Raw genomic sequence first — 22347 nt, 5'->3', positions numbered from 1 at the left:
CCTTTGATGCCGCAGTAGTAGAAGACGGATGGAATCTAAAATGAGCAATATCGAGGGTTTTCAAAAAAATATGAATCAACACTTAAAAGCCCTTTCTTCCAGAAGAAACATCTCACATGTTGTAATTCATACAGCATGATGTTTGTGTAACTCAGTAAGTTATGGCTGCGGCTGCTTGCTCTCACTGTGGGATTTAAGGGTTGGGCCTCCCACAGGGAGGACACATTGGAAATGTCTTATGGCACCACAAGGCATTGTGAGAGAGAGAGAAAGACTGTGGCGCGTCTCATTCCCACTGGACCACTGAATGCTAGAAATGTGCAGTTTGTGTTGAATTTATGCTTCTATCATTCTTACAATTTAGAACCCACATGCGTTTAAGTCACAGGTAAAGCTAAGCAATCATTGTCTCCTACATTACTTGCATATCTTCTTGAAAAACATATAACCACGTGGACCGCTCTTACACCACAGGTTCCTTCCTGATTGATGTTCAAGTGGGTCACAATTATCGATCGAAGACGCTGTGGTTGTACACATGAAACCTTTTCTTACCTGAAGATCTGTTTGCAAAAGACGAGGAAGATTCTCATTGGTATAGCAGCATCTTCACGTTACTGTACTCAATCTAATTTCAGATCATTGTTAAAAAGTAATTACTTTAAGATAGAAGCCAAAATAATGAATGGGGGAAGAAAACATTGTTCAACCAACACATGAGAACTGACTGCCATAAAAGAAAGTGGAGTCTGAAATAAGACGTAATATAACATTGATATTATTGTAATTGCATCTTGCTGAAATTTCTCCTGAGACTATATGCATCACGTCGACATCTTCCACTTGCAAACATGCACGCACCCACACAGACTTTGCTTTTGGCTCGAGTGACTACACAGAAATCTAGGACAGCGTCTCATTTTGATGATTCAAGGCAGGGATCATTTAAATAGGCGCGGTGTGTCCTTAAATGTAGCGGTGCTCAGATCCTCCAACAACTGCCTTGTAGCTCAGTGTGACTTGCCGAGTATTTCTCCTTGGTTAAAATGCACAACTCTGATTAGCCCTCCTGACTTCCGTGCCTGAAATGAACTCCTTAGCGTGGAGCTCCCTTCATGCTGCATGACTGCACCGCTCTCTCGATTAGCCTTGTGGCCTGACTGCTCTCAGCTATTTATCCAGGCACTCGTTCGGCACAACACCTTTTCTCTCCTTGGAATAAATTGCCTGGAACATTTTGTAGCAAGGCAGGAGAAGAGAAGAACCAGCTGAAAGGACGCGTTTTGAGAACCAATGAGGTCCTGACAGTTCCCGAGGCTTGTAATGAAGAAGACTGTTCACACCTCAAGTCCTTCTACTGGGGCCTATGCAGTGTTTTGCTGCATGTGGACTACTTGTACATGGAGGAGACCTCAATAACTTTATTTTTTTTTTCTTACTCAAGTTCAAGACCTGTCTTATTTTTTTTTCTGTGTTAGAAAAGTGTGTTAGGAGGCAGGAAACGAGAGGTTAATGAAAAGGGTTGAAGGATTTAGAGCGATGAAGAGAAGTGGGAAAGCATGACTTTTAGTTCACATAATTAAACTGTTGCACACTTTATTTTACACTGACATAAAGTAAACACAGATGTGCTTGAGTGCAATGTGCAGCTCTCACGCAAGGTCAAATAAGGTCATCAACAGAATCCATCTTTGTTCAAACCACAACAATTTCTCGATTTCCCCTCATTGTTTCTGTCAGGGTTATCCCCAACATTGTGAACCATCCATTTTCGGTTTACTTCTCTCTCTCTCCTCTCTCTCGTCTCTCTCTCTCTCTCTCTCTCTCTCTCTCTCTCGTCTCTCTCCTCTCTCTCTCTCATCTCTCTCTCTCTCTCTCTCTCTCTCTCTCATCTCTCTCTTTAACCACCCCATAAAAGCTTATATAGGCTCAAGGTTATAAATGCATTCGCTTTTTTGCAGAATGCTATCCTCTGCAGGTGCAGAAATGATCCCCTCTATCACACACGGGTGGGAAGTTGGCAGCCCCGAGAGCCAGAGTCACATATGTTAATGCCAGATAATAATTCTCCCTGCCAAAGAAATAAGAATTATTGTGAATGAGGACCGCTGTGATTAATGCTTCACATTACAGTACATCTTCTACCTTACCCAGCAGATATTTCAAGGATGATCATGCACAAGAGACTAAAAGTGCACCCTAAGCAAGATGTCTCTTACAGTTTGGGAGCATAGGAATGGAAAATCGTGCACAGTTATGATGCTTATGATTATATTTACCAAATGAAGTCACACAATACATTTTACACCACATAAAAGGTATTTCATGGTTTAGAACTACTTGTACAATCACTCTATAATAGCAGGGATTTAAAGAGTTTCAATAGAGTAAAAATATCTTCTGCTTAAGGATACACTTTCAAACGTTTTAGGGTTGAGAGGTAATACCAAATTTTTGATCGCATGAAGAGACACAGCAGTCTATTGAAGATCGTTAAGCTTCGTTAGAAGTATATGAGGATTAACCCATTATACAGACATATTTTGCAAACTTTTGTCCATTGTTACATTTATTATTGCTCTCTGTGCACTTTTATTTTGAAATCTCCTCACTTGTCCATCACAAAAGATACACTGTACTCTTTGACTATTCAAGGTGGGAAAAACCCCAAACAACTCCACTTTTTCTTTACTACTCATTTTTGGTATTACCACTCCTAATGTTGAGCAGGAGGCAACATGCTAATCTTATTAAAATGCTAATCTTGGTCTTGGATATCAAACTCCTCATCTTTTCCCAACCGCCATCCCCTCCAATAAAAGTAAACATATCAAAAGTTATTCTTAAATTAACAGGTTGGTAATTGTTTCTATAAATTAACAGAACCAGAAACTCCCAGATGGTTCCCGAATGGTTAATGCAGAACTGAACGGTTTTGAAGCATGAATAAAGTACCTGCAGCACAATTCAGTGCTGAACTTCCAATGAAGTGCACCACTTTGTACTTTAAAACAAGGGGTCAAACATAAGGCCCGTGGGCCAAAACTGGCCTGCAAGCAATTCCAGTATATAAAGCAGTAAAGAACATGTTTGGAGTGTAAAATAGCAGAGTCGAGCCACAATATCATCTTTGTTTCATGTCAAGCTGTTTGAAAGCTACACTCAAAGAGTCATTTTCGACTGACGTAAAATGACCTTGATTTTCAGGTCGTCTTTATAGCTTATTGCTTTGTGAGCAAAGATCTGGAAATGGATTTCATTTGATTGATGAAAACAGAGCTGCTATGGACATCAGTGCAGCATTTTCCTCATGCCTGTCTACACTTACACACAAATAATGCCAATTGTCCTTTTTTTGAATTGACAGCAGTTGGTAACCAGTGTTGGGAATAACCTTTTAAGGCAGGCTACTACTTTCCACACTAATGTAAATGTCATGGAATTTATTTTACCAATGTTTAAATGTGCTTCTTACTTATTATTTATATGACACATGCAAACAGCTGTGAGACTGTCATCTCTCTCTGTACTGACTTGTGCGCCAGCTGTTAGCTTCAACGTAAGCTTTGTCTTTGTTTTTTGTTTTTTTGGTTGTTTCTTGGTTGTTTTTTTGGTTGTTTCTTGGTATGAGTCCATAAATCAGTTACTTGGAGGAACAGATGTCATTGCCAAGTTCTGCCTGCCTGTGAAATATTGCATTTTTTCTGATGAATGATCAATTCAAACACATAAAAAATATTGGTGTTTTGGTGTTGTTTGTATTATCTTCTGTTACACTTAATGAGTGAATCAGATGTTACACTGACCCACACTGTGTTGATAGATCAGCATGATTCACAGCAATATTACAATATTACGCTGATGTGTAGATACTTCAGAAGTTCTAATTGCGGCAAAAAGTTGAAAGTCAGCATGTTTTTTTTAATCATTATCTTTCAGTAATAAGTAAAGTAACGTGCAATCAAGTATCAGTTTTCCTTAACAATGCACAGCATTAGTGATTCTAATATAATGAACAATTATCGGATACTCAAAACTAGTGGATACTTGCAGAGTTGTGGCGATTCAGACACATAATGCTAGCTGTTGAACTCTTTAGTCTGCACGCACCAGGCTTACCCAGTTAAATGCCATCCATATACATTCAACATGACAAATTAACTAACGTGTGGGTTAGGTGCAAGGTGCAAAAAATAATGCTGCTATAGAACATACAGTTCTAAATAAGGACAGGTTGGGCAATATATGCACCCCTCTCCAGAACATGACACACATTAGGGGAAAATTGAAAAAGAGAAAGAAAACTGCAACATCAACTATGTCAGTTCAAATGAATATACACTTGAAAAAAGCAAGAAATGATTATAACTGAGAAGTTCATGCTGACCTGCATGTGAACTACTAAATTAAGCAAATACCAAAAATGTGCATAAATGTACTTATATATGTAGATGTATGTAAAAGCCACACTGAGCTCCAAATAAGTACTATCAGTATATTTACAGGCAGAATATTCATTATTGAAAATGTAGCGAGACCAGTGATAAGATAGAGGTACTGTATATCTGGAGTTTTACGCCTAAAAGTTTGTGCGTGTAAAAACAAGCACAAATTTGATACTGTTCACACACACACACACACACACACGCATAGACACTCGTGTGGAGGCTGATCTGCTAATGAGATGCACTGAGGATGGCATCTGGCAGTTGTGTAAACGACCACACACTATCCATTTAGCACATTTGCCGTCGTGACTATGGAATATTGAGTGTGTGTACTAAACCACACTGAATACTGGGAAGAGTTCTTGCTAATTGATGTGATTCTGTAATGTGATTATGTCTGAAAATGTTTGCATCGTTTATGATATCTGTTTTTTACCACATTGGAAAAGGAGAAGGTAATCAACTCATCCTTCTGCAGAGATACTGATACATTTTTACTGAGAGGCGTTTCCTCAACTGGCTCCCCTCGACTTCTATTTGCCTGCTTTATTATAGTTTCTCAGCTGTACCCCAAACCTTTACTCTGTATTGTGAATTTATTTAGTTTATTTATTTTTGACAAATCCTGATTTGTTTGTTGTAACACTCCAATGTGTATGACAAACAAACTCAAACAAACAAACAAACAAACATAAAAACGATTCAGTTTCCAGCATAATGTTCCTGTTGACGCATTTTTTAAAAGCACGAAAAAAACCATATTTTAGCATTTCTATTTGCTTGCAATTTCACTCATGGTATTATTCTTAGTTTGAAAAACACAGGCAAACTGAAAGCACAAACTATATGCATGAGAATGCAATTTACCACCCTTTATGTTGAATATTAGTCAGTCAGGCCTACAGTTGTCATGAGACACTGGACTTTTGTGTTTACGTGTGTTTTTTGAGATAGCCACTTACAGCTCAGGAAAAAAGGCGCTAACAATTTCTAAGAACCATCTTTTCTCTATGAATCAAGAGGGGATTTAGCTCCAGGCTGGTTCCAACTGGTTGGATTTCTCTATTTATTCATTTATATATTTGGTTGGTAATCCTCGATGGCTTCATACCTGTTTTTGTGCTCCCCGCTTTCTCTCTCACATGAGTTCCTCTTTCAATCTCAGAAGATAACTGCAAAACGGCAGATGGTTGGAGTGATTCAGGTCCCCGTCTCGCCGTAGATTGGAGCGATATCTCGCTGCTGCAAAGCCTAACTAAGCATGCCTGTGGACGACTGTGTGTGCGTGCGTGTTGGAGTGGAAGTGGGAGCGATAGGGTGCTTGCTGCCTGTGTGCACTAAGCATGAGAGGCCCCAAAGATTGGGGCCCTCTGTTCTGCTGTGCTGACCCTCCCCGCTGATGAAAGGTAGTTGACGAAGTAGAAACAAGTGGTGGGAGAGCGTTTGCACACCCAGGAGAATTACCCCCCCCCCCCCCACCCCCCCCCCCCCCCCTTCTGCCAAACAGAAAACCAAAGTCGAGATGCTGGAGACTCCTCTCATGGCACTCTGTTATGATTCATGAAAAACACCTGCCAGAGTGAACACTGGGTTGCTTTGACCCACGAGTTAAGTGCCCATGTAAATGCAGTTTGTGTGCGTACGCCTGCGTGTGTGTCTACTAAGGCATGCTTCCACGAATACATTTCTCCAGGGTAGGCAGATGTGGCTAATTTCGCTTGGCTGTCATAGATTGTGCACAGTTTTCTTATTAGCACGATAGAACGGCTGCTTTCATTGTTGATTACCAGAGAGAGGAATCAATGCTATGCATGAATGAACATACATGGCCATCATTACCAGTTGGGCATATATGAAGAATGCAGATATTGCAGGCATTTACATAAAGGTAGTAATAACTATCAAAGAACTGCTGTCACTTTTTCCAGTATATCGGGGGGAATTTCTAATATATGAAGTGATGAAAAAATAATTACAATATAAGAACAAATAAACACAATTCAATCAAAAGTTAATTGAAAGTAGAGGGGAAATAAAATGACAGAAAAAAAAGAGTCATAGCAACAGCTCAGCAGCTTGTCCTTCACTGCGGCGGATAACTACTGTCAGCAGACTCATTTACCGCTCACTCGGACACTGATTTATAATTCACTGCCCTCCTTCCGCCCCTCTGCGAGACCCACTCCGTTCACGCAGTCACACACACTTGCATGCACGTGCGTCCCCCTCCTTTACCAGCGTAAGCATTGATGGTGTTACTATGGCAACAGCATCCCACTGCAGAGGCAAACGTGGGCTGTGATCGATCTTTTTGTGACTGCATCGTGAACGTAGGTATCAATGTAGCAATGAGACAAAGCTTGACTGTGAAATGCCAACTTTGGTTCAGTGGAAGATTTCAGGTGATATTTTTGGCAGGTGTGTATTTGAGGGAAAGGAAAGGGAGAAATAAAACACTGGAAGGAGGAAAAGGGAGATGACATGTGGCATGACGTCGAGTCTGCACTGTCAGCTGAGCTTGTGATTTAGCTTTTAAAGCTCATGTCGAATCATCTAACGTTGCTAAATTTTAGAATTATTTGCAAAATGTAGTTTGATTACTCCTCCACTTCAAACCACTGATCCAGGCGTTGAAAGAATCCATGTTGGTTTACTGGATGCATTAGCACTATTGCAGAAGCTTATCACTTCTAAAATTGCTAATACCTGAAGAGTAACATTAATGCCCCATTTAGAGAACAAGAAGAAGAAGAACAAGGAGAAGAAGAACAAGGAGAAGAAGAGAATTCCAACGTTGTTGTCTATCAATATGAATGCCTGGGTACCCGCCAATCATTAATGTTTATATCGTATATATGTATGCTTTTATTACAAAAAAGCAAGACACAACATGAAAACAATACCATATTTAGCAAGTCTGTCATTTATGTCTAAAAGGATGCCATTTTCTAAATATTACAGTGTAAACATTTCTTTCTGAAACTAAAATGCAAAAAAATGGTGCTCTTTACTTGAAACATTGTAAGGTAAACAGAGGCTAAAATGGCTGGATATAACTTTGTTATTGTTTATATTCATACTTCCAGTCTAAAATTTTATTTGGTTTTTCCAAAAAAAGAAAGAAAAAAAAAAGATTAAATGGGCAAACAAATCTGTGCAGTTCAGCAGTGTTTTGTTTCTTGGTAAAATTGTCAAGTGCATTCAGACTTCGACTGTCAGTTTCCAAATAAGTGCTCAAGCTTTTTGCGTAGCCTCCCTCGGTTTAAGAAACGAAACAAAAAAAGCAATCACCTGCTGCCACTTGGTCATCATGGATCGACAGACAGTGAAACATCTAAATCTGCAGACAAGCTTTTCAGCAGTCGCTGCCGGTATCTCTGGAAAACGAGTTTCGGGCAGAGGTAGAGATAGAAAGTGCAGCAACACTGGATTTGCTAAAAGTTCTCCGGCAGCTCGAGCTTATCTCACATCAATCCATTGAACATGCTATCTAGCCATGATTGTAAACACTGACACCCTGTCCTATTGCAAATTTGAGCAGCTCTTGCACAAACATGCTAACCCATTATCTGTAATTGATCAGGCCAGGATGATGCAGTAATCGTCCATTTTGTGCAGTTAAATGAATTGTTCCCTTGCTCACTGCCATGGCTTCAGTTATGACTATTTCATTGTCGCTCTGCTACTTTGGTCACTCACTGGACTGTAAATCCATCTAAATTGTCATCTTGTTATGGAACTGAGGGGACTGGGTGTTGGAAGGTATATGTAATAAAAAAAAAAAAGGCAATCTGGGAATGAGATTTACTGAAATAGGAACAAAGATAATTTGGCGGTTTGGAGGTGTGCTCAGGCTTTGTACTGCCTGTATACATGTTGCAATATATGTGTGTGGGTGTGAAATGAAAACCCCAGTCGGCCTGTGGGGTGAGGAAAACTCGATTCTGAATCCATTTTGAAGGCACAAAAATGACCTTGAGGCCCCCATAGCGAGACACCATCCTGCACCTACCTCATTCAACTTCTCACTTCATATTTGCCACTGAGAGAGAGGTGAAGGAGAGAGAAAGATGGAGTGGAGCTGTCTGTCCAGTAGCTTATAAAAAGTCCATTATGGCACGCTTCTATCAGTTTGGGCTCTCCCAGATGGACCCTGGAGTAAATGGACAACACGAGAGACCTATAAGCTTAGATTTGATATACAGCTGCGAAATAGCATGTGTGTGTGTTTATGTGATTGTTTCGTGAGTGAGTGCATTCAGTCATATACACTGCAACCACAGCGCCAACAGTATTTCACAGTGCACTGTTTTTGTGCGTGCAATATACTGAACATAGTTACATAGATACTTTACCATATTGCCATATTACCCCATTTCTCTCTCTCTCTCTCTCTCTCTCTCTCTCTCTCTCTCTCTCTCTCTCTCTCTCTCTCTCTCTCTCTCTCTCTCTCTCTCCCTCTCCCCCCCTCTCTCTTTCTCTCTCTCTCTACCCTCCTCTCCCGCACACACACACACACTTAGTCGTCCCCCGGCAGGCTTAAATCCAGGCTCAGTCTGACAAAAGAGCCTGTGGCTCTAACTGGCTCTGGCCCAATCCCCTTCCCCAGCCTGCTGCTTTGTACTGGCTCAAAAACCGCTTTACAGCATGACGTTTATTTATCAGCCTTATTTACGTCCTATTGAGTGATCTGCTTTTGTGTGTGTGCGTGCACGCATGACACGTCCAGGTGTGCTTTTGCTTCGTCGCCATCGCTCTCATGTGCATTTAACTCCCATTGCTGTTGCTTCAGCCGGGTGTATTTCACCGCACGTTGCATTGAGTTGTGGAGGCTGACATAGGCCACCGCATGCAGAGCAATGTGAATGGAATTTCGATGGTACATGGTACTTTACCAAATGTTTCTGCAGAAGAAAGAGGTGATAGTGGAGAGATTTGAGGGCCACTGAGGGCGACAAATAAGACGTTATCTTCCAAAAAAAACCTGCAAACTCGTACTATAATTTCCCTGAGTTGACAAAATGTAATGTTTCTCGACATGTAATAAAGATTTTACCAATGTTATTGTGCATGATACCTTGCTTAAACCGTTTCTAGGGCACCTAATCTATAAACGCAAGGCTTTTAAAGTATCAAAAGTAACGAATTAACAAAAGATTGACAACCACACACTCATATTCACCAATATAATCACCAATTAACCTCACATGATTGTCATTGGACTGTGGGAGGAAACTGGATGGCATTAATTTATTGTTATTTGGGAAATAAAACTGCAAGGAACAATGGCTTTACCAAATAAGGCGGCTTTCCCGAAGCGCTAATTACCCTGAATTTAAAACTACACTTCGCAGCTTAATACTAGTACAGTAGCTATCCTGTTCATTCTGAGATAACATCAAGGTTAGACTTTTTCTATTTACTAATCTTGCAGGAGGAACATTTAGAAGCATTTTCTTATTATTTGTCTTGGGGGAAAAAAAGAATATTAAAAAATGTGTATTCACTAATGGCAACATCAGTCACTTCATCCAGTTTTGATACATGTGGTTTGGTTGTGTATTATTTTATAGAGAAAAACAAGATTTGTAAGGTTTTTAAAGACTGAAGAATGTTTTTTTTTCCATTTACTTGTTAGTGCTTATGCTTTGGAGACTGTGTTCTTTTAGTTTTCAATCACAGTTTGTATGAAGACATATTGTCACTCCGTCTCTTTCCAACATGCTCAGTTTATTGCACATGTCAAACCTTTTTTTTTTTTTTTCCCCCATGTATCGGGGGACAATTTCAAAGCATGTTTTCACTTAGTTATGAGTAAAATATCACATTTTCACCTCTGTTCCCAACTAATCTGAGGATTATTGACCCCTCTCCCAATTGGAAGTGATCCTGCCAGGTATAGATGGAAAATAGATTCCCCCTGAGATGAGAAACCAGCTGAAAATGTTGAGGGGGGGAAAAATAGGGATGAGAGAGGGCAATGCGATTTGATGAAGTGTGTGATGATGTGTCCATTAAAGTGCAGTTCAGAACATTAAACAATATAGTGGGGTTTGTAAAGGTCAGTACTCTCAGGGGTTTATCCATATTGATCTCTACTTTCAATTGTGGTGGACTCTGCAACAGTGTCCTCCTAAATCCTCTTCCCTTCTCCAGACCAAAAAGCAAGAGAACGAGAGACAGACATAGGATAGAAATGAAGAGAGAGTGGGGGGGGGGGGGGGGGGGGGGAAACGAGCTCTCACCGGTCATTTTATGTGAGACATTACTTTTCTGTGCTGCTTCACTGACTTCAATCTCACGGGAACACAGAAGCATAGAATATCCACCCACACACACGGCTTAATTTGTGCTGAAATCTGCTGGAAAATGATTCGGAAGCTGGAAGATCAGGACCAATGCTTCCTGTTGGTTTCAAAATGAGTCAATACCTTTTGTGAAATGTTTAAAAGTTGAATTCAGAAAATCTATGTCAGCCTGTGCAAGTTTTATACTGCTGTGTGATTACTTCCCACCAAAGTTACTTTCAAACACCCTAAACCCTAAAGGTCAGCACACTGATCATAAGTCATTTTGTTCAATTTATACGCAGAGGACATTTGCAAGTGATAATGATTGTAAGGGTAGTGACAGAGTGTCTTGGGCAGGTAGAGTTATACCTAACTAAAGCTTTTGCTCCTCCTTTGTTTCCACTTCCTACTGAAAGATATATTCCGCGACAATTCAACACATTCAAATGAAAATGTAATCAGGAGCTACTGAGGCCTTTAGGCCCTTTTTATCACCATGGTTTTAAGTGAAAACGGAAAACTCTGTTTACATGACAGAGGTGCTTGGAGCGACTAAAAACAGAACTTTTTTGAAAATGCTCTGACTCCAGCTCTGTGTAAATAGGCTAGAGCACAACAGCGTCTTTACTTCTGACCAATTACAGCTGTAAGAGCGATGATCAGATGTTTCCCCACTTTGACAGATTCAAAATATATCTTGTCACGTTGCACTGCAGAAGCTTGATAGTTGTCTATGCATTGAATCAGGTGTGCTTGGAGCAGGAAGGCAAGTAAAGCATGCAGTGCAGGACCAGCACTGGGAAACATTGATCTACAGTGTTGATGACTGATTGCAGTAAGTTAATCACCCCTGTCAGCACATCGCAGGGCTTGCGGCAGTGTGATTTGTCACATGCTTGCAGCAGACACAAAAAGGACCCACATCACACACAGGTCACCCAAGGCCACCTTTCTCAGAGGATACAGGTTGATGAAAACACGGTCGACTCACACCCACTTGTGTGTCTCTGGGAAATCCACATTGTAGCAGAATCGTGCAAGAATGAACCATTTTTGTCTTTCTCGTCTTTTGGTTTTGAAACATTCAAGCTATATATCGTACCATGGTCCACTGACTTTATAAAGCATGAGACTATTTACACTGGCCAGCCATAATGTTACAACCACTGACATAAGAGGTAAATATCACTCACAATCTGTATATCCTGGTGGAAAGTGAACATTTTGTCATTAAATCGCGTAAACGTACAGTATACACACATTGACAGGAAATAATGTGGTGCATCAGAATTGGTGCAATTTTACTGGTTAGATGGCTGGATTAGAGCATCTTGAGCACTTGTAGGGTGTCCTTTGCTGTTTATCACACATTTTTATCAAATACCAATGTAAAATATGCAGCAGAGCAAGTTGGTGTTTGTTTCATTAGCTACCTGAGTGTGATCGCACAGTGGAAACTTGTTGCAGTCCCTGGGAAGCTGATATGTTTATCCACTTTTTTTTTTTCTGCTTGATTGGCACATTTCATGCAACACGATTCTGTCCCTACAAAGCAATGAGGCGATTAGATGAAATTAAAGTCTGCCCATTGTCTTCTAAAGCATATTCAGATCCCCTTTGCACTGCTTGTTCATTTCACTTTGGTTCATAACAGAGTGGAACCATCGACCCACACACTGGCACACAGCAGTCCTCCCTTTTTACCCTGGGCTGTAACCAGCTACAGATAACATCTAGATAGCACACAAACAAAATTATTACATTGTTCCTGTTGTAAAAGATTGTACTGTAGCCTTTAAGCACCACCAGTCCTGCTGAGAACAATGCACAAAACCAAGAAAATGGGAACAGAAAGGGCTTTGGATGAATAAACGAAAATGAGAAAATAACAAATGTGTTGTTTTTTATGTTTTTTTTTCATTTCTTTTTTTCCTCCTGACAAAGAGTCAATTTTCTTAAAGGCCAAATTAAAGGGCGAGTTGAAATGGGTGTTTGAGCAGTCACGACAGTTCCTCGGCATGCAGACTTTGTGTGTGTTTATCGCTGGGCTGAGGACTCGCATGAAAGCAGGGGTTCTCAAAATGTGGGAGGATGGGCGACCTCTCACAGAGCCTAAAAATAACTAGATACTCATGCTGCAAGTTTTGCCTCATGCTGAGTGCTAACTTCTAATTGAGCTCTCTGTTAAGAGCTATCGGGATCCACAGGCAATAAAAAGCATCACTGTTGTCATGCCAGTTAGAGGCTTTTAACTGGGAAATCAGCAGATCTTTAAATATAGCCTGTTGCTGTTGTTAAACATAATGTTACATTGTGTGTGTGTGTGTGTGTGTGTGTGTGTGTGTGTGTGTGTGTGTGTGTGTGTGTGTGTGTGTGTGTGTGTGTGTGTGTGTGTGTGTGTGTGTGTGTGTGTGTGTGTATATATGTATGTATTTTTTTTAAGTCATTTTAATACACATATGTTACCATTATAATGAAGTTTGGTAAATGCATGTTCCTGGTTCCCCTATGGGAGATCAGAATCAATATTTGAGAACCTGTAGGGACAAATATAGAACACTGTCAAGGAAAACCAATCATGTTGTAAGATTAGGGATTGCATAAGGGCCACAAGTTGCCCAGGAAGTAGATATGATTTAGAGTGACGCTGTATGAAAGGACTGCGCGTCATAAAATGTCCCTTGAAGGTTGAAGTGGGTTTTAAACAGTCCAGAGTTCTGCGTGTGTGAGCTGTAGGCACTTAAGGTTCTTATGTTTATTCCTTCAGAGGTCAACTCTTTGACAGGGGTTAATGTGAGCAAATGTCAGTGTCAATCACTGTTGGACCCTCTCATCCAATACACAGACACACGATCAGATTCCGTGTGGATAATTACTATAGAGGTTTTAGCTTGCTTTTTTCTTCCATTTCACAAATGCAACTGCTGCAAAAGATCCCATAGGCAAGATATACACAGAGAAATCTGCTATATCAAATATTACTTTTGCTGCTATGCGAACGATTAAAGCCTTACACTGGTGAAACTAAGCCTACAAATCCATTTGCACCAAAACAGAACAATCTGGGCTTGTGTCTTTAGATGTTTGTAGCAACTGGGATGAACCCGACTGAGATATAAGTATAAATCTCTTTCTACTTATAATCTTTACACAAATGCTTACTGCTTATATCAGATTTGTCGCATTTCTTTATCAAGTCCAATATGTTTTTTTTAAATGTGCATGAATTTTCACAATAATGTTTTTAATGTTTTGGAATCAATTCCAAACTTTTTATGACTAACTTACTTTGACATGAATATGTATTATTATCGCACTGCATTTCAATATGTATATTCCTGACATTTCATGTTTTTTCCTCTAAGCTAATAAACTAGTCAGAATTTACTTGCTGCTGATTTTCAGAGATTATACAGCAGACTTGACATTGTGCTATCTCTTTCTGCACAATGTGTGCTGAAATGTTTCAGCATGTTCTTTAAATATTCTGCTACCAGGAGCAAGCCAAGGCAATGTAGGCGTCTATATTTGTATTTTGCCAGAGTCGTGTTTTGGATGTACTAAAACTTGTGTCTTTTGACTTTTCTCGATATACAAAAGTGGATGAGGATGCTGATGAGCGCTGATTTAATCTTTCAAAAGTCACTTTCTGCATGTTGCTGCTGCCAGCTAGAATCTATAATTCATTCGTCACACAACAAACCTATTTATATATGTCCCCGTTAAGCAAATTGTTATTTGAATGTTTCTGTCTTGTTTGTTTCAGATCCATATGACGATGACCTGAAGGTGAAGACGCAAAGACCACGGTCAGCTGACCAGCCAGGTGTGTTTCAGGCACAAACAGGTGAGTTTGAGGAGAGTGTGATCGTCTTCCACAGCCGGGAACAAAAGAAGACCACCTGACCTTTACAAGCTGTATCTCTGACTAAAAATAGTGAGTCCCTTATAAATTATTATTGTACTTTTACCTTTTGAAGCCTCTCTGGAAGCTTGGGGCCACTGCCAGGGTTTGGTCATTAACTCATGTGAACATGAGAGAATGCAAAATTGTGACTGTGTAAGACTTTAGAATAGTGCATAATTAATAAGATTGGAAAGGAAAGCTTGAATTATTCATCATATGATACATTAAATATATTCAAAATGTCACATGTAGGAGGTGGAACGTACCCTATACATACATGACTTTCCTTGGTGCCTTTATCACCCATATGGGTCATACTCTTGTACGATAGTGCACACATAGACACACATTTCCATATTCACAGCTATTGCCACATGGAGGAGGGAGTCCCTACCGCAAGGGAAACCCCTGGCTCTGTCTTGTCTGCCCCCCCCCCCCCCCCACCCCACCCTTCTCCTTCCTTTTCTTCTCCCCATTCTTCCCGTCCTCCAGGCATGTGTGATGAGCTTAAGCCTTGACTCACAGCATGTTAATGAAGATGTAATGCGATTAACGGACATGCAATTAATTTGATTTCCTTCTTTGCCATGTGATGACGCCTCCATCAAAGGACACGGCGCTCATAAACAATTTAGATGGAGAGAAAGTGGAATGAGTTGACGCACAGTTTTCGCTTTCAAGGGTGCAACTCAAGGAAACAATGGGATGCTCTCTTCAGCTGCCTCTGGAATTTGAATCAGACTTAATCATGTCTCAGCGCCTAATCTCGTACGAGTACTTACATCCACGTAAACACAGACTCAAATAAGAAATGCTTGATGGCCTTTTAGGCTGAATGCCTTGAGTTGAAAGATTGTATGAATTAACATAATTTATTTAATGTATCAGCTTAAAAAAAAAGTCATTTAACTTGATTTACATATTGTTATATATTGATATATTTACATTAAAAAGCTTGTAAGCAGTAATGAATGCCACAAAATAAATAAATATATATATATTTTCTATTTATACCTTTTTTTAACACATTAGAGCCATCATCGTGCACAGCCTACTAAATGACCTGTTTTTTTAGTTACCTTATCTAAATAGTTCAGTATGAGTGGAATATAATGTATGCTACATGTGTTACCCATACTGCCATTTACGAAAAACACATCAGCATTATTTAAAAATTGGCAGGGACAAGTTACTATGAGCTAACAACAATACAGTGAAGATGAACATCTACTTCAAACCTATCCTGTAACACTTCACTATTGCATCACTTGTGACCTTGGCTACCTCAAGTGGGAACGTGAGCTCAATTGAATAAATGAATGAATAATTTTTATTTATTTCAAATATGAAACAGTACTGCTGCAATATGATGACATAGAAAACAAAACAAACACATTTGAAAAGGAGTGGGAGGAAATACAAACTTATCAAGTCCCACTCCTTCTCAGTGATTGAAAAATAAGTACCTTCACTTCCATGTGAGGAAAAAAAAAGAAATAAATGTATATTCAATGAAATATAAAGATAGATATGCCTTAATGGGGTAAGATAACAGTATAAATAAGGTCAAGCATTTTCTTAAGATCATTATGCTTAGAATGTATTGAACTGCTTTAGTCATTGCCAGTTATGTTGATCTGTTTGCTCTGAAACCGAATTGACCAGCTTCAAGTAAAGCTTTGCAAAGTAAGCTTTGTTTTTAACACACATTAGCACAATATGTCCCTCAAATATTTTGAAGAATATGAGAGAATTGTAATAGTAAGGCTTTGATCCATGTCCCCTGTTCCATATAGTTGCATGACTTGATTTTGACATCCCATAAACATTTGTCACTTGTATGGGTGTGGTTTTATTTCTTTATATCAATTTGATTTAACAACTTATTCATTTCAAATACAATTTGCATGATGTTATTGAGGGTACTCCACAATTTATTGATTGTTTCTGTTTTCATACATTGTTCAGACCAGTTCAGACCTTCTTGAGGCAAAATTGATTTTGAGTTAGTGATATAGAAAATATATTGATTGTAGACACTGAATATTTGACCTTCTGTGGAAACCCATATTGACAAATAGGCAGCTGAACTTGTGCGTATTTTTATTTCTTCAAAAAGCTGTGCTTTTCATCTCTAGTTTCTAATAAATATGCTGTAACTTAAACCCAACAGCTGTATTATTTGTAATGATAACAATGATGATGCTGATCATGAAACATTTTTACATTCTGGCATTAACCAGGGAGATCAACACTTTTCCTCTTGAATCACTGTCTTCCATCCCACTTACAGACTAAAGTTATCATTAAGAGACAATAGTTTGTATTTACATTTGCTCACATAAACAGATATCAACACATTGCATGCTGGATGGCTGACACATGATAAATCCTGGCTATGTTCATGGCATTGCTCTCTGCTGTTCGACATGCAGTATATTATTGTGGCGCAGTGGTATGTTTTTCTTGCTCAAACAATGATTAAAGACAAAGCAACAGCAGAAATGGTTTATATGTTCTCAACAAATACAATACTGTGCTATTACATCTCTGAAGGCCGTCACATGCATCTTTTACAAATGGACCACAAGTAGTCTCACCAAGATGAACATGCCCTCAAACAAAGATGTTGTTTTTTTTTGTTGTTTTTTTAAATTATATATATAAAGATTAGTCTTGTCCTTGCTCCTTGTCTTGTTTTAACAGGTGACCCTGCAGCGGAAGAATGGTCCCAATGGAGCGTATGTTCTCTCACATGTGGGCAAGGCTGGCAAGTGCGGACGCGGTCCTGTGTTTCATCTCCCTATGGGACACTGTGCAGCGGCGCCCTGCGGGAAACGCGCATGTGCAACAACACTTCGTCTTGTCCAGGTGAAACTGGAATCACAGGCTCAGGTATGTTGAACAAAACTGTCCACTGGCTGTCTTGAACCAAATCCCTAATAAAATGGCAACCAATCCTTTATCGTGGACAATTATTCGATGTTGAATATGTAGAGAATACCTTTGTGAAGCTTCCACTGCGGATTATTTTACATCTCCTATGTCCGTGTGGTTTCTCGATTCAACTTGGAAATATGAAAGTTTCCAAGTTGTGGCATTCAACCACAAGCTATCTGGGTAACGTCTCAACATCTCAAACTTCCTTCTGCTTCTACAACGAAATGAGAAAAGAAGGACTATGATTTTTCTGTCACTTCTCAGTATGAAGGTAGGCGGTTTGCACATGCTCGAGCATGCACACATGACATTGGCTCTGCTCAGCAAGCGTATAATGTAAACTTGCAGCTGGAGTCGAAAATAAACCTCCCCAGACTGAGACTGTCTTTTTTTTTTGTCATTTCAGTTCACACTGCTGCCCACCTGAAATAAAAAAAAAAGAGAGATAGAGACTGACAGACTGACACTTCAGCTCGGTGTCAGCAAGTCTATTAGACCTGCCACAGTGCGAAAGTTCAAACTTACTGGCCTCTCTATCTTTAGCTCTCCTCTGCTCTTTCATTCTGCCTTCAGCGTCGATCTTATTTCTCCCTCTTCTTCTCGTTTGTCTGGTTTTATATTTTTCGGGCTGGATTAAAAGTGCAAACACATGCACAGAAATGTCTTCAGAAATAGGGATGATGTGAATATGCGTCCAAATTTTCGTCTCCACACGTTTAAAGTCAGTCACAAATTAAGATTCCACTATAAACGAATCCAGTTAAATCTTCATATACATCCAGTCCATGCTCTGCAAATGAAGCTGTGTGCAGACAGTTCAATCTGTTTGCAACAAAATACTGCACCAGAGGAAGTAGCATCTCCTCTGTACTTCAAAAACACACAGCACAATTGAGGTTGAGTTGCTGGGACAACTCATGTGACTCATCCTAAATAATGTCTCTTATGCTCTTCTTTGATTGCCAGCGCAGATCTTTATGAGACGAAAATGTCAAGTAGTGTCTGTCCTGCATTTGTTTGATTGCCCTGATTGCAGTGAAGGTAAAACCCTGCATGGAACTTGTTGACATCGAACCGGCCCTCTTCAAAGATGTTCACTACCTACAGCAGTAGATGACAGACATGCAGGTCTGAATAGAATTGCAATGAACACATCCGCCATCACTGATTTGCTTTTCAGCCATTATTCCCTCAACAATTGTATCAAAATGTTCTCTCTACAGCTATTTTATCATACAGTATGCAATATTCAACTTATGGACAAAGACCTGCACGTTTGCAGTCTGAGTGTGTCTGAAACACTTTTATATTTCTTTGCATATAGCAGTCAAGGAGATCACTATTTTCTTGTGTCACACTATATTGCAAAGAGAAGACAACACCTTTTCAATTGATATTGTCAAAGACAGTCAACATCAATGGGCAGCATTTGATGGATTCCTGTTTGACCACTGTAGACTAAAGGAGATTGATAATTAAGAGTCATGGGCAATCCCTTGTTTTGCATAGGAGCGGTCACTCTCGGAATTCTCCACCTATGTGATAACAGGCTGTGTGCCTCTGTATGGAGCATATATATTAGAGGAAAGAAGACCTTACAGCCTCTCTTAACTGCATTGGAGAGGAAGATAACGTCGTTTTTCATTCAAGCTGAAAGTGGGAGGCCAAGGCTAACCTCTTTGAACCCAATGATAGGTAAGAGATTGGATCACAGGAATATGGCACCTCTATCCTCCGTACACAGCACTTCAATAATCTCAGCGGATGATGGAAGGATGTGTTTGAGAACAGTGGTAAATGAGAAATCGGGGCCACTAACTTTTCTCAGTAAATGTGAGTCAATGCAGCACTTGAACCTATTCATGTTTAAATGTCACTTTCACAAGGTAATTTGCTGTCATTAGATTTCTTCTTCCACCCTGTAGAATTGATGCAGTTATTGAATGACGGATTGACGTGGTTTGCTTTTTTACCTACATGTAAATATAATTGCATGACAACCAGAAAAGTAGTGATATACAGTATCCATAAACATATAGACATATTCTGTTTGGTGTTTGAATGAATGAAGGAAGCATTTTTATTGCATTTACATAGCCTTAATGATATGGGCATACTGAAATCAGCCTGAATGTGTCCATCTGTGGTGTCACAGTCTGGCTGCCCTTGCGGACTCACTTCTTCATATGTGTTAATTCATTTCCATGTGATATCTGCTGTGCCTGATTTCCCCAGTGTTCCCATATGCCTCTGCACTGGCAACAGCTCCAGCCAAAGGAATTACTTTATTTTTTTTTTCTGTTCATCTGCCTACACCTCCGTCACCATCTTGTGAACTCATATTTCAGAAGACCTTGAGGGAATTCCCCCCAACTCTGGCAAAAACAAACCACTTAGACTCGTGTATGACCCGATTAGATTGTGTTGCTAAATAGTCAAAAGTCAGAGCAAACTGAATGTTCTATCACGTCTTGTCGAATGCGATTTATCAGACCTCTGTAGAGGGAACTTCATTACACGTGGCACATTTGTCAATTTGGAGTTAAGAATGAACTGATTACACTTTCTTAATGAAATGTCACTGCGATCTTTCAAAAATAGCACAGGCGAGCATGCACTGATGACACAATGACATACAAATGTCTGACGGGATAAAAATATGGCATTTCATCTTCAAAAAGGTCAACTTCACTCTGATGTCACATTGTTCAAAGAGAGCTATTTGAGTGCAGTTATTCAAAGCTTAAATACAGCAGAATAATGAGAATACTTTGCACTTAGCAGCATACTGAATTTGTGGCAATAATCTTGAGTCCCTATATTAAAACTGTGCTGATTTTAAGGCTCTTGCTTGCGTGGCTGAATATGTGCATTTATAATTGGAGGAGACCTAAATCTGTTTGCACACATGTCCCCTTGCCTTTGCAAACTTTACAAAATAGCAATTCCATATAAAAAAAAAAAAAAAAAAAAAAAATACATATTTCAGTCAGACCAGCAGTTCTGGTTCTGGTTGATTGAAGAGGAAATGAATGCAAGTCAATTCAATGGAACAAAAATACACCACTGCATGTGTTTCCATAAGTGAAGCGTTCATTTTTGTCGAATGTGTTGCTTCTCTGTTGCTACATCTGAGTTTGAAGTTTCCTTTTAAGCTCTCCCTGCATGTGGGTCGCCATGGCTTTAGTCTCTGATTTGAATGGTTCTGGGAAAGCAGAGAAACTTAAGACAGAATTATTATTTTTTTTGTCTTCCCGTGTTTCAGCACCAGGTATGGGTGTTATCTAGTCATTACTTCGAGAAGCACGCAACTTTATCCACATTATATATACCTCTAAAAGGTTTGAAAGAATGAATGTGACTGTTCATTCTCAAGCATGACTTTGAGTTCTGAGTTTACTTTAAAAAAAGACACTAATTGAAAAGGGAAAAAAAAATAAGGAAAGCCAGAGGAACATTTTCCTTCCCTGTCAGTACTTATGCTAATCTTGTTTTTATGCAAATGTTTCTGCCCGATTTGTATGTCTAAGTGCCTCATTTTCCATTCACTGTCGATATAATATCCTGTGCTGCTCCTTTGATGGGATATTGGTTCAGTTCTGTTTATTTCCACCCGCCCAACTTGTCTGATGTTCTCTGACGTGGTTCTAGAGGGGTTTGGGGGCACTCAGGGGATTGCTTGAATGGTATCACATCAAATTCAAGTAGACTGGGAATGTGGGGGTGATGGCATGAGACTTTAAAGTCATTAGTGAACTTGAAGGGACTTTTTTGAATAATTTCCGTTTTTTTTTCTTCCCTTTTTTAAATTCACATGCTTATTTAATTTGTTAATGTCTTCACTTTATAGCCCTGTCTTTTTCTGGTCTGATAAGAAGTCATTAAAACAGTGAAAAAAGGCACGAATGAGCACACACAAATCAATATCACAACTTTGATATATGCAGACTTACACAGCCGCACTCAACATACATATAGTATATATACATGTAAACTTCACTGCGCAATTAATTTTTAACTTAAAAATAAAATGATAACGTGTCATAGGTACACAACCTGTTTAAGGCATTGTCGAGAATTGTGAATTGCAGAAGTAGGCCCATCTCATGCATAGTGCACCAGCAGGGGTTGCTCCTTTTGAATCCTGCTACTCAGTTGCACTCGCTCAGTGAATGTGTGACTTGCTTGCATGTGATCTACAAATGATATATCTTCAACTAACATCTCCTATTCTGTACATTTTACATGCATGCACAAATTTACAAGGCACACATGCATTAGAGGAACTCCATAATTGCCAGTGTATTAAAGTAAGGAGGGCAGTCTGCATAAGTAATCAGACAGATGGATTTGCCACTATTTCTTTATTTTTGTTTAGTTTCTTTCTTTTTTACCAATAATTAGTTTTGGGGGCTTGGGAATGTGTGTGGGTGAGTGTGTGTGAAAACATCAAAGACAAGTAGCTCGGACAGAAAGCCAATTGTGTGAAAATAGAAATGTTTTTCTCTTTGTTTTTCTTGTGTGAAACTCCTAAATTAAGGTGATACAGATAATCAATTTTCAGTAATAGTATGGTTCATGACAAAGCAAACTAGCCAGTCATTGGTCTGGCAATTTGTCTTTTTTTTTTTTTTTTTAACAGGGAAGAATATACGATGAAGTATAAAGAATTCATGCCCCAAAGCATGCAAAGTGAAGTAACAGCCCCTTCTTGTGTTCTGTTTGGCCGCTGCTCATTTACCATAGATTCAGTGACATTTAC

The 22347-nt window shown here is 39.4% G+C and overlaps 1 protein-coding gene across 1 annotated transcript in view; it reads left to right on the top strand.

Annotated features, from left to right (window-relative positions):
- The window catches only part of adgrb2 (adhesion G protein-coupled receptor B2), a gene marked incomplete at both ends in the record, with an annotated part of 154875 nt that overhangs the window by 21646 nt on the left and 110882 nt on the right, over window positions 1-22347 (top strand). The window contains 2 exons of the mRNA XM_080516235.1: window positions 14505-14585; window positions 17352-17540. Of these exons, the coding sequence (XP_080372361.1) occupies window positions 14505-14585; window positions 17352-17540 (270 nt within the window). The remainder of the gene's footprint in view (window positions 1-14504; window positions 14586-17351; window positions 17541-22347) is intronic.

Source organism: Blennius ocellaris, assembly GCF_963422515.1.
Source record: "Blennius ocellaris genome assembly, chromosome: 20".
NCBI classification, from domain to species: Eukaryota; Metazoa; Chordata; class Actinopteri; order Blenniiformes; family Blenniidae; genus Blennius; species Blennius ocellaris.
The sequence above is the reverse complement of the archived record's forward strand: the minus strand, read 5'-3'. Positions and strand labels throughout refer to the sequence as shown.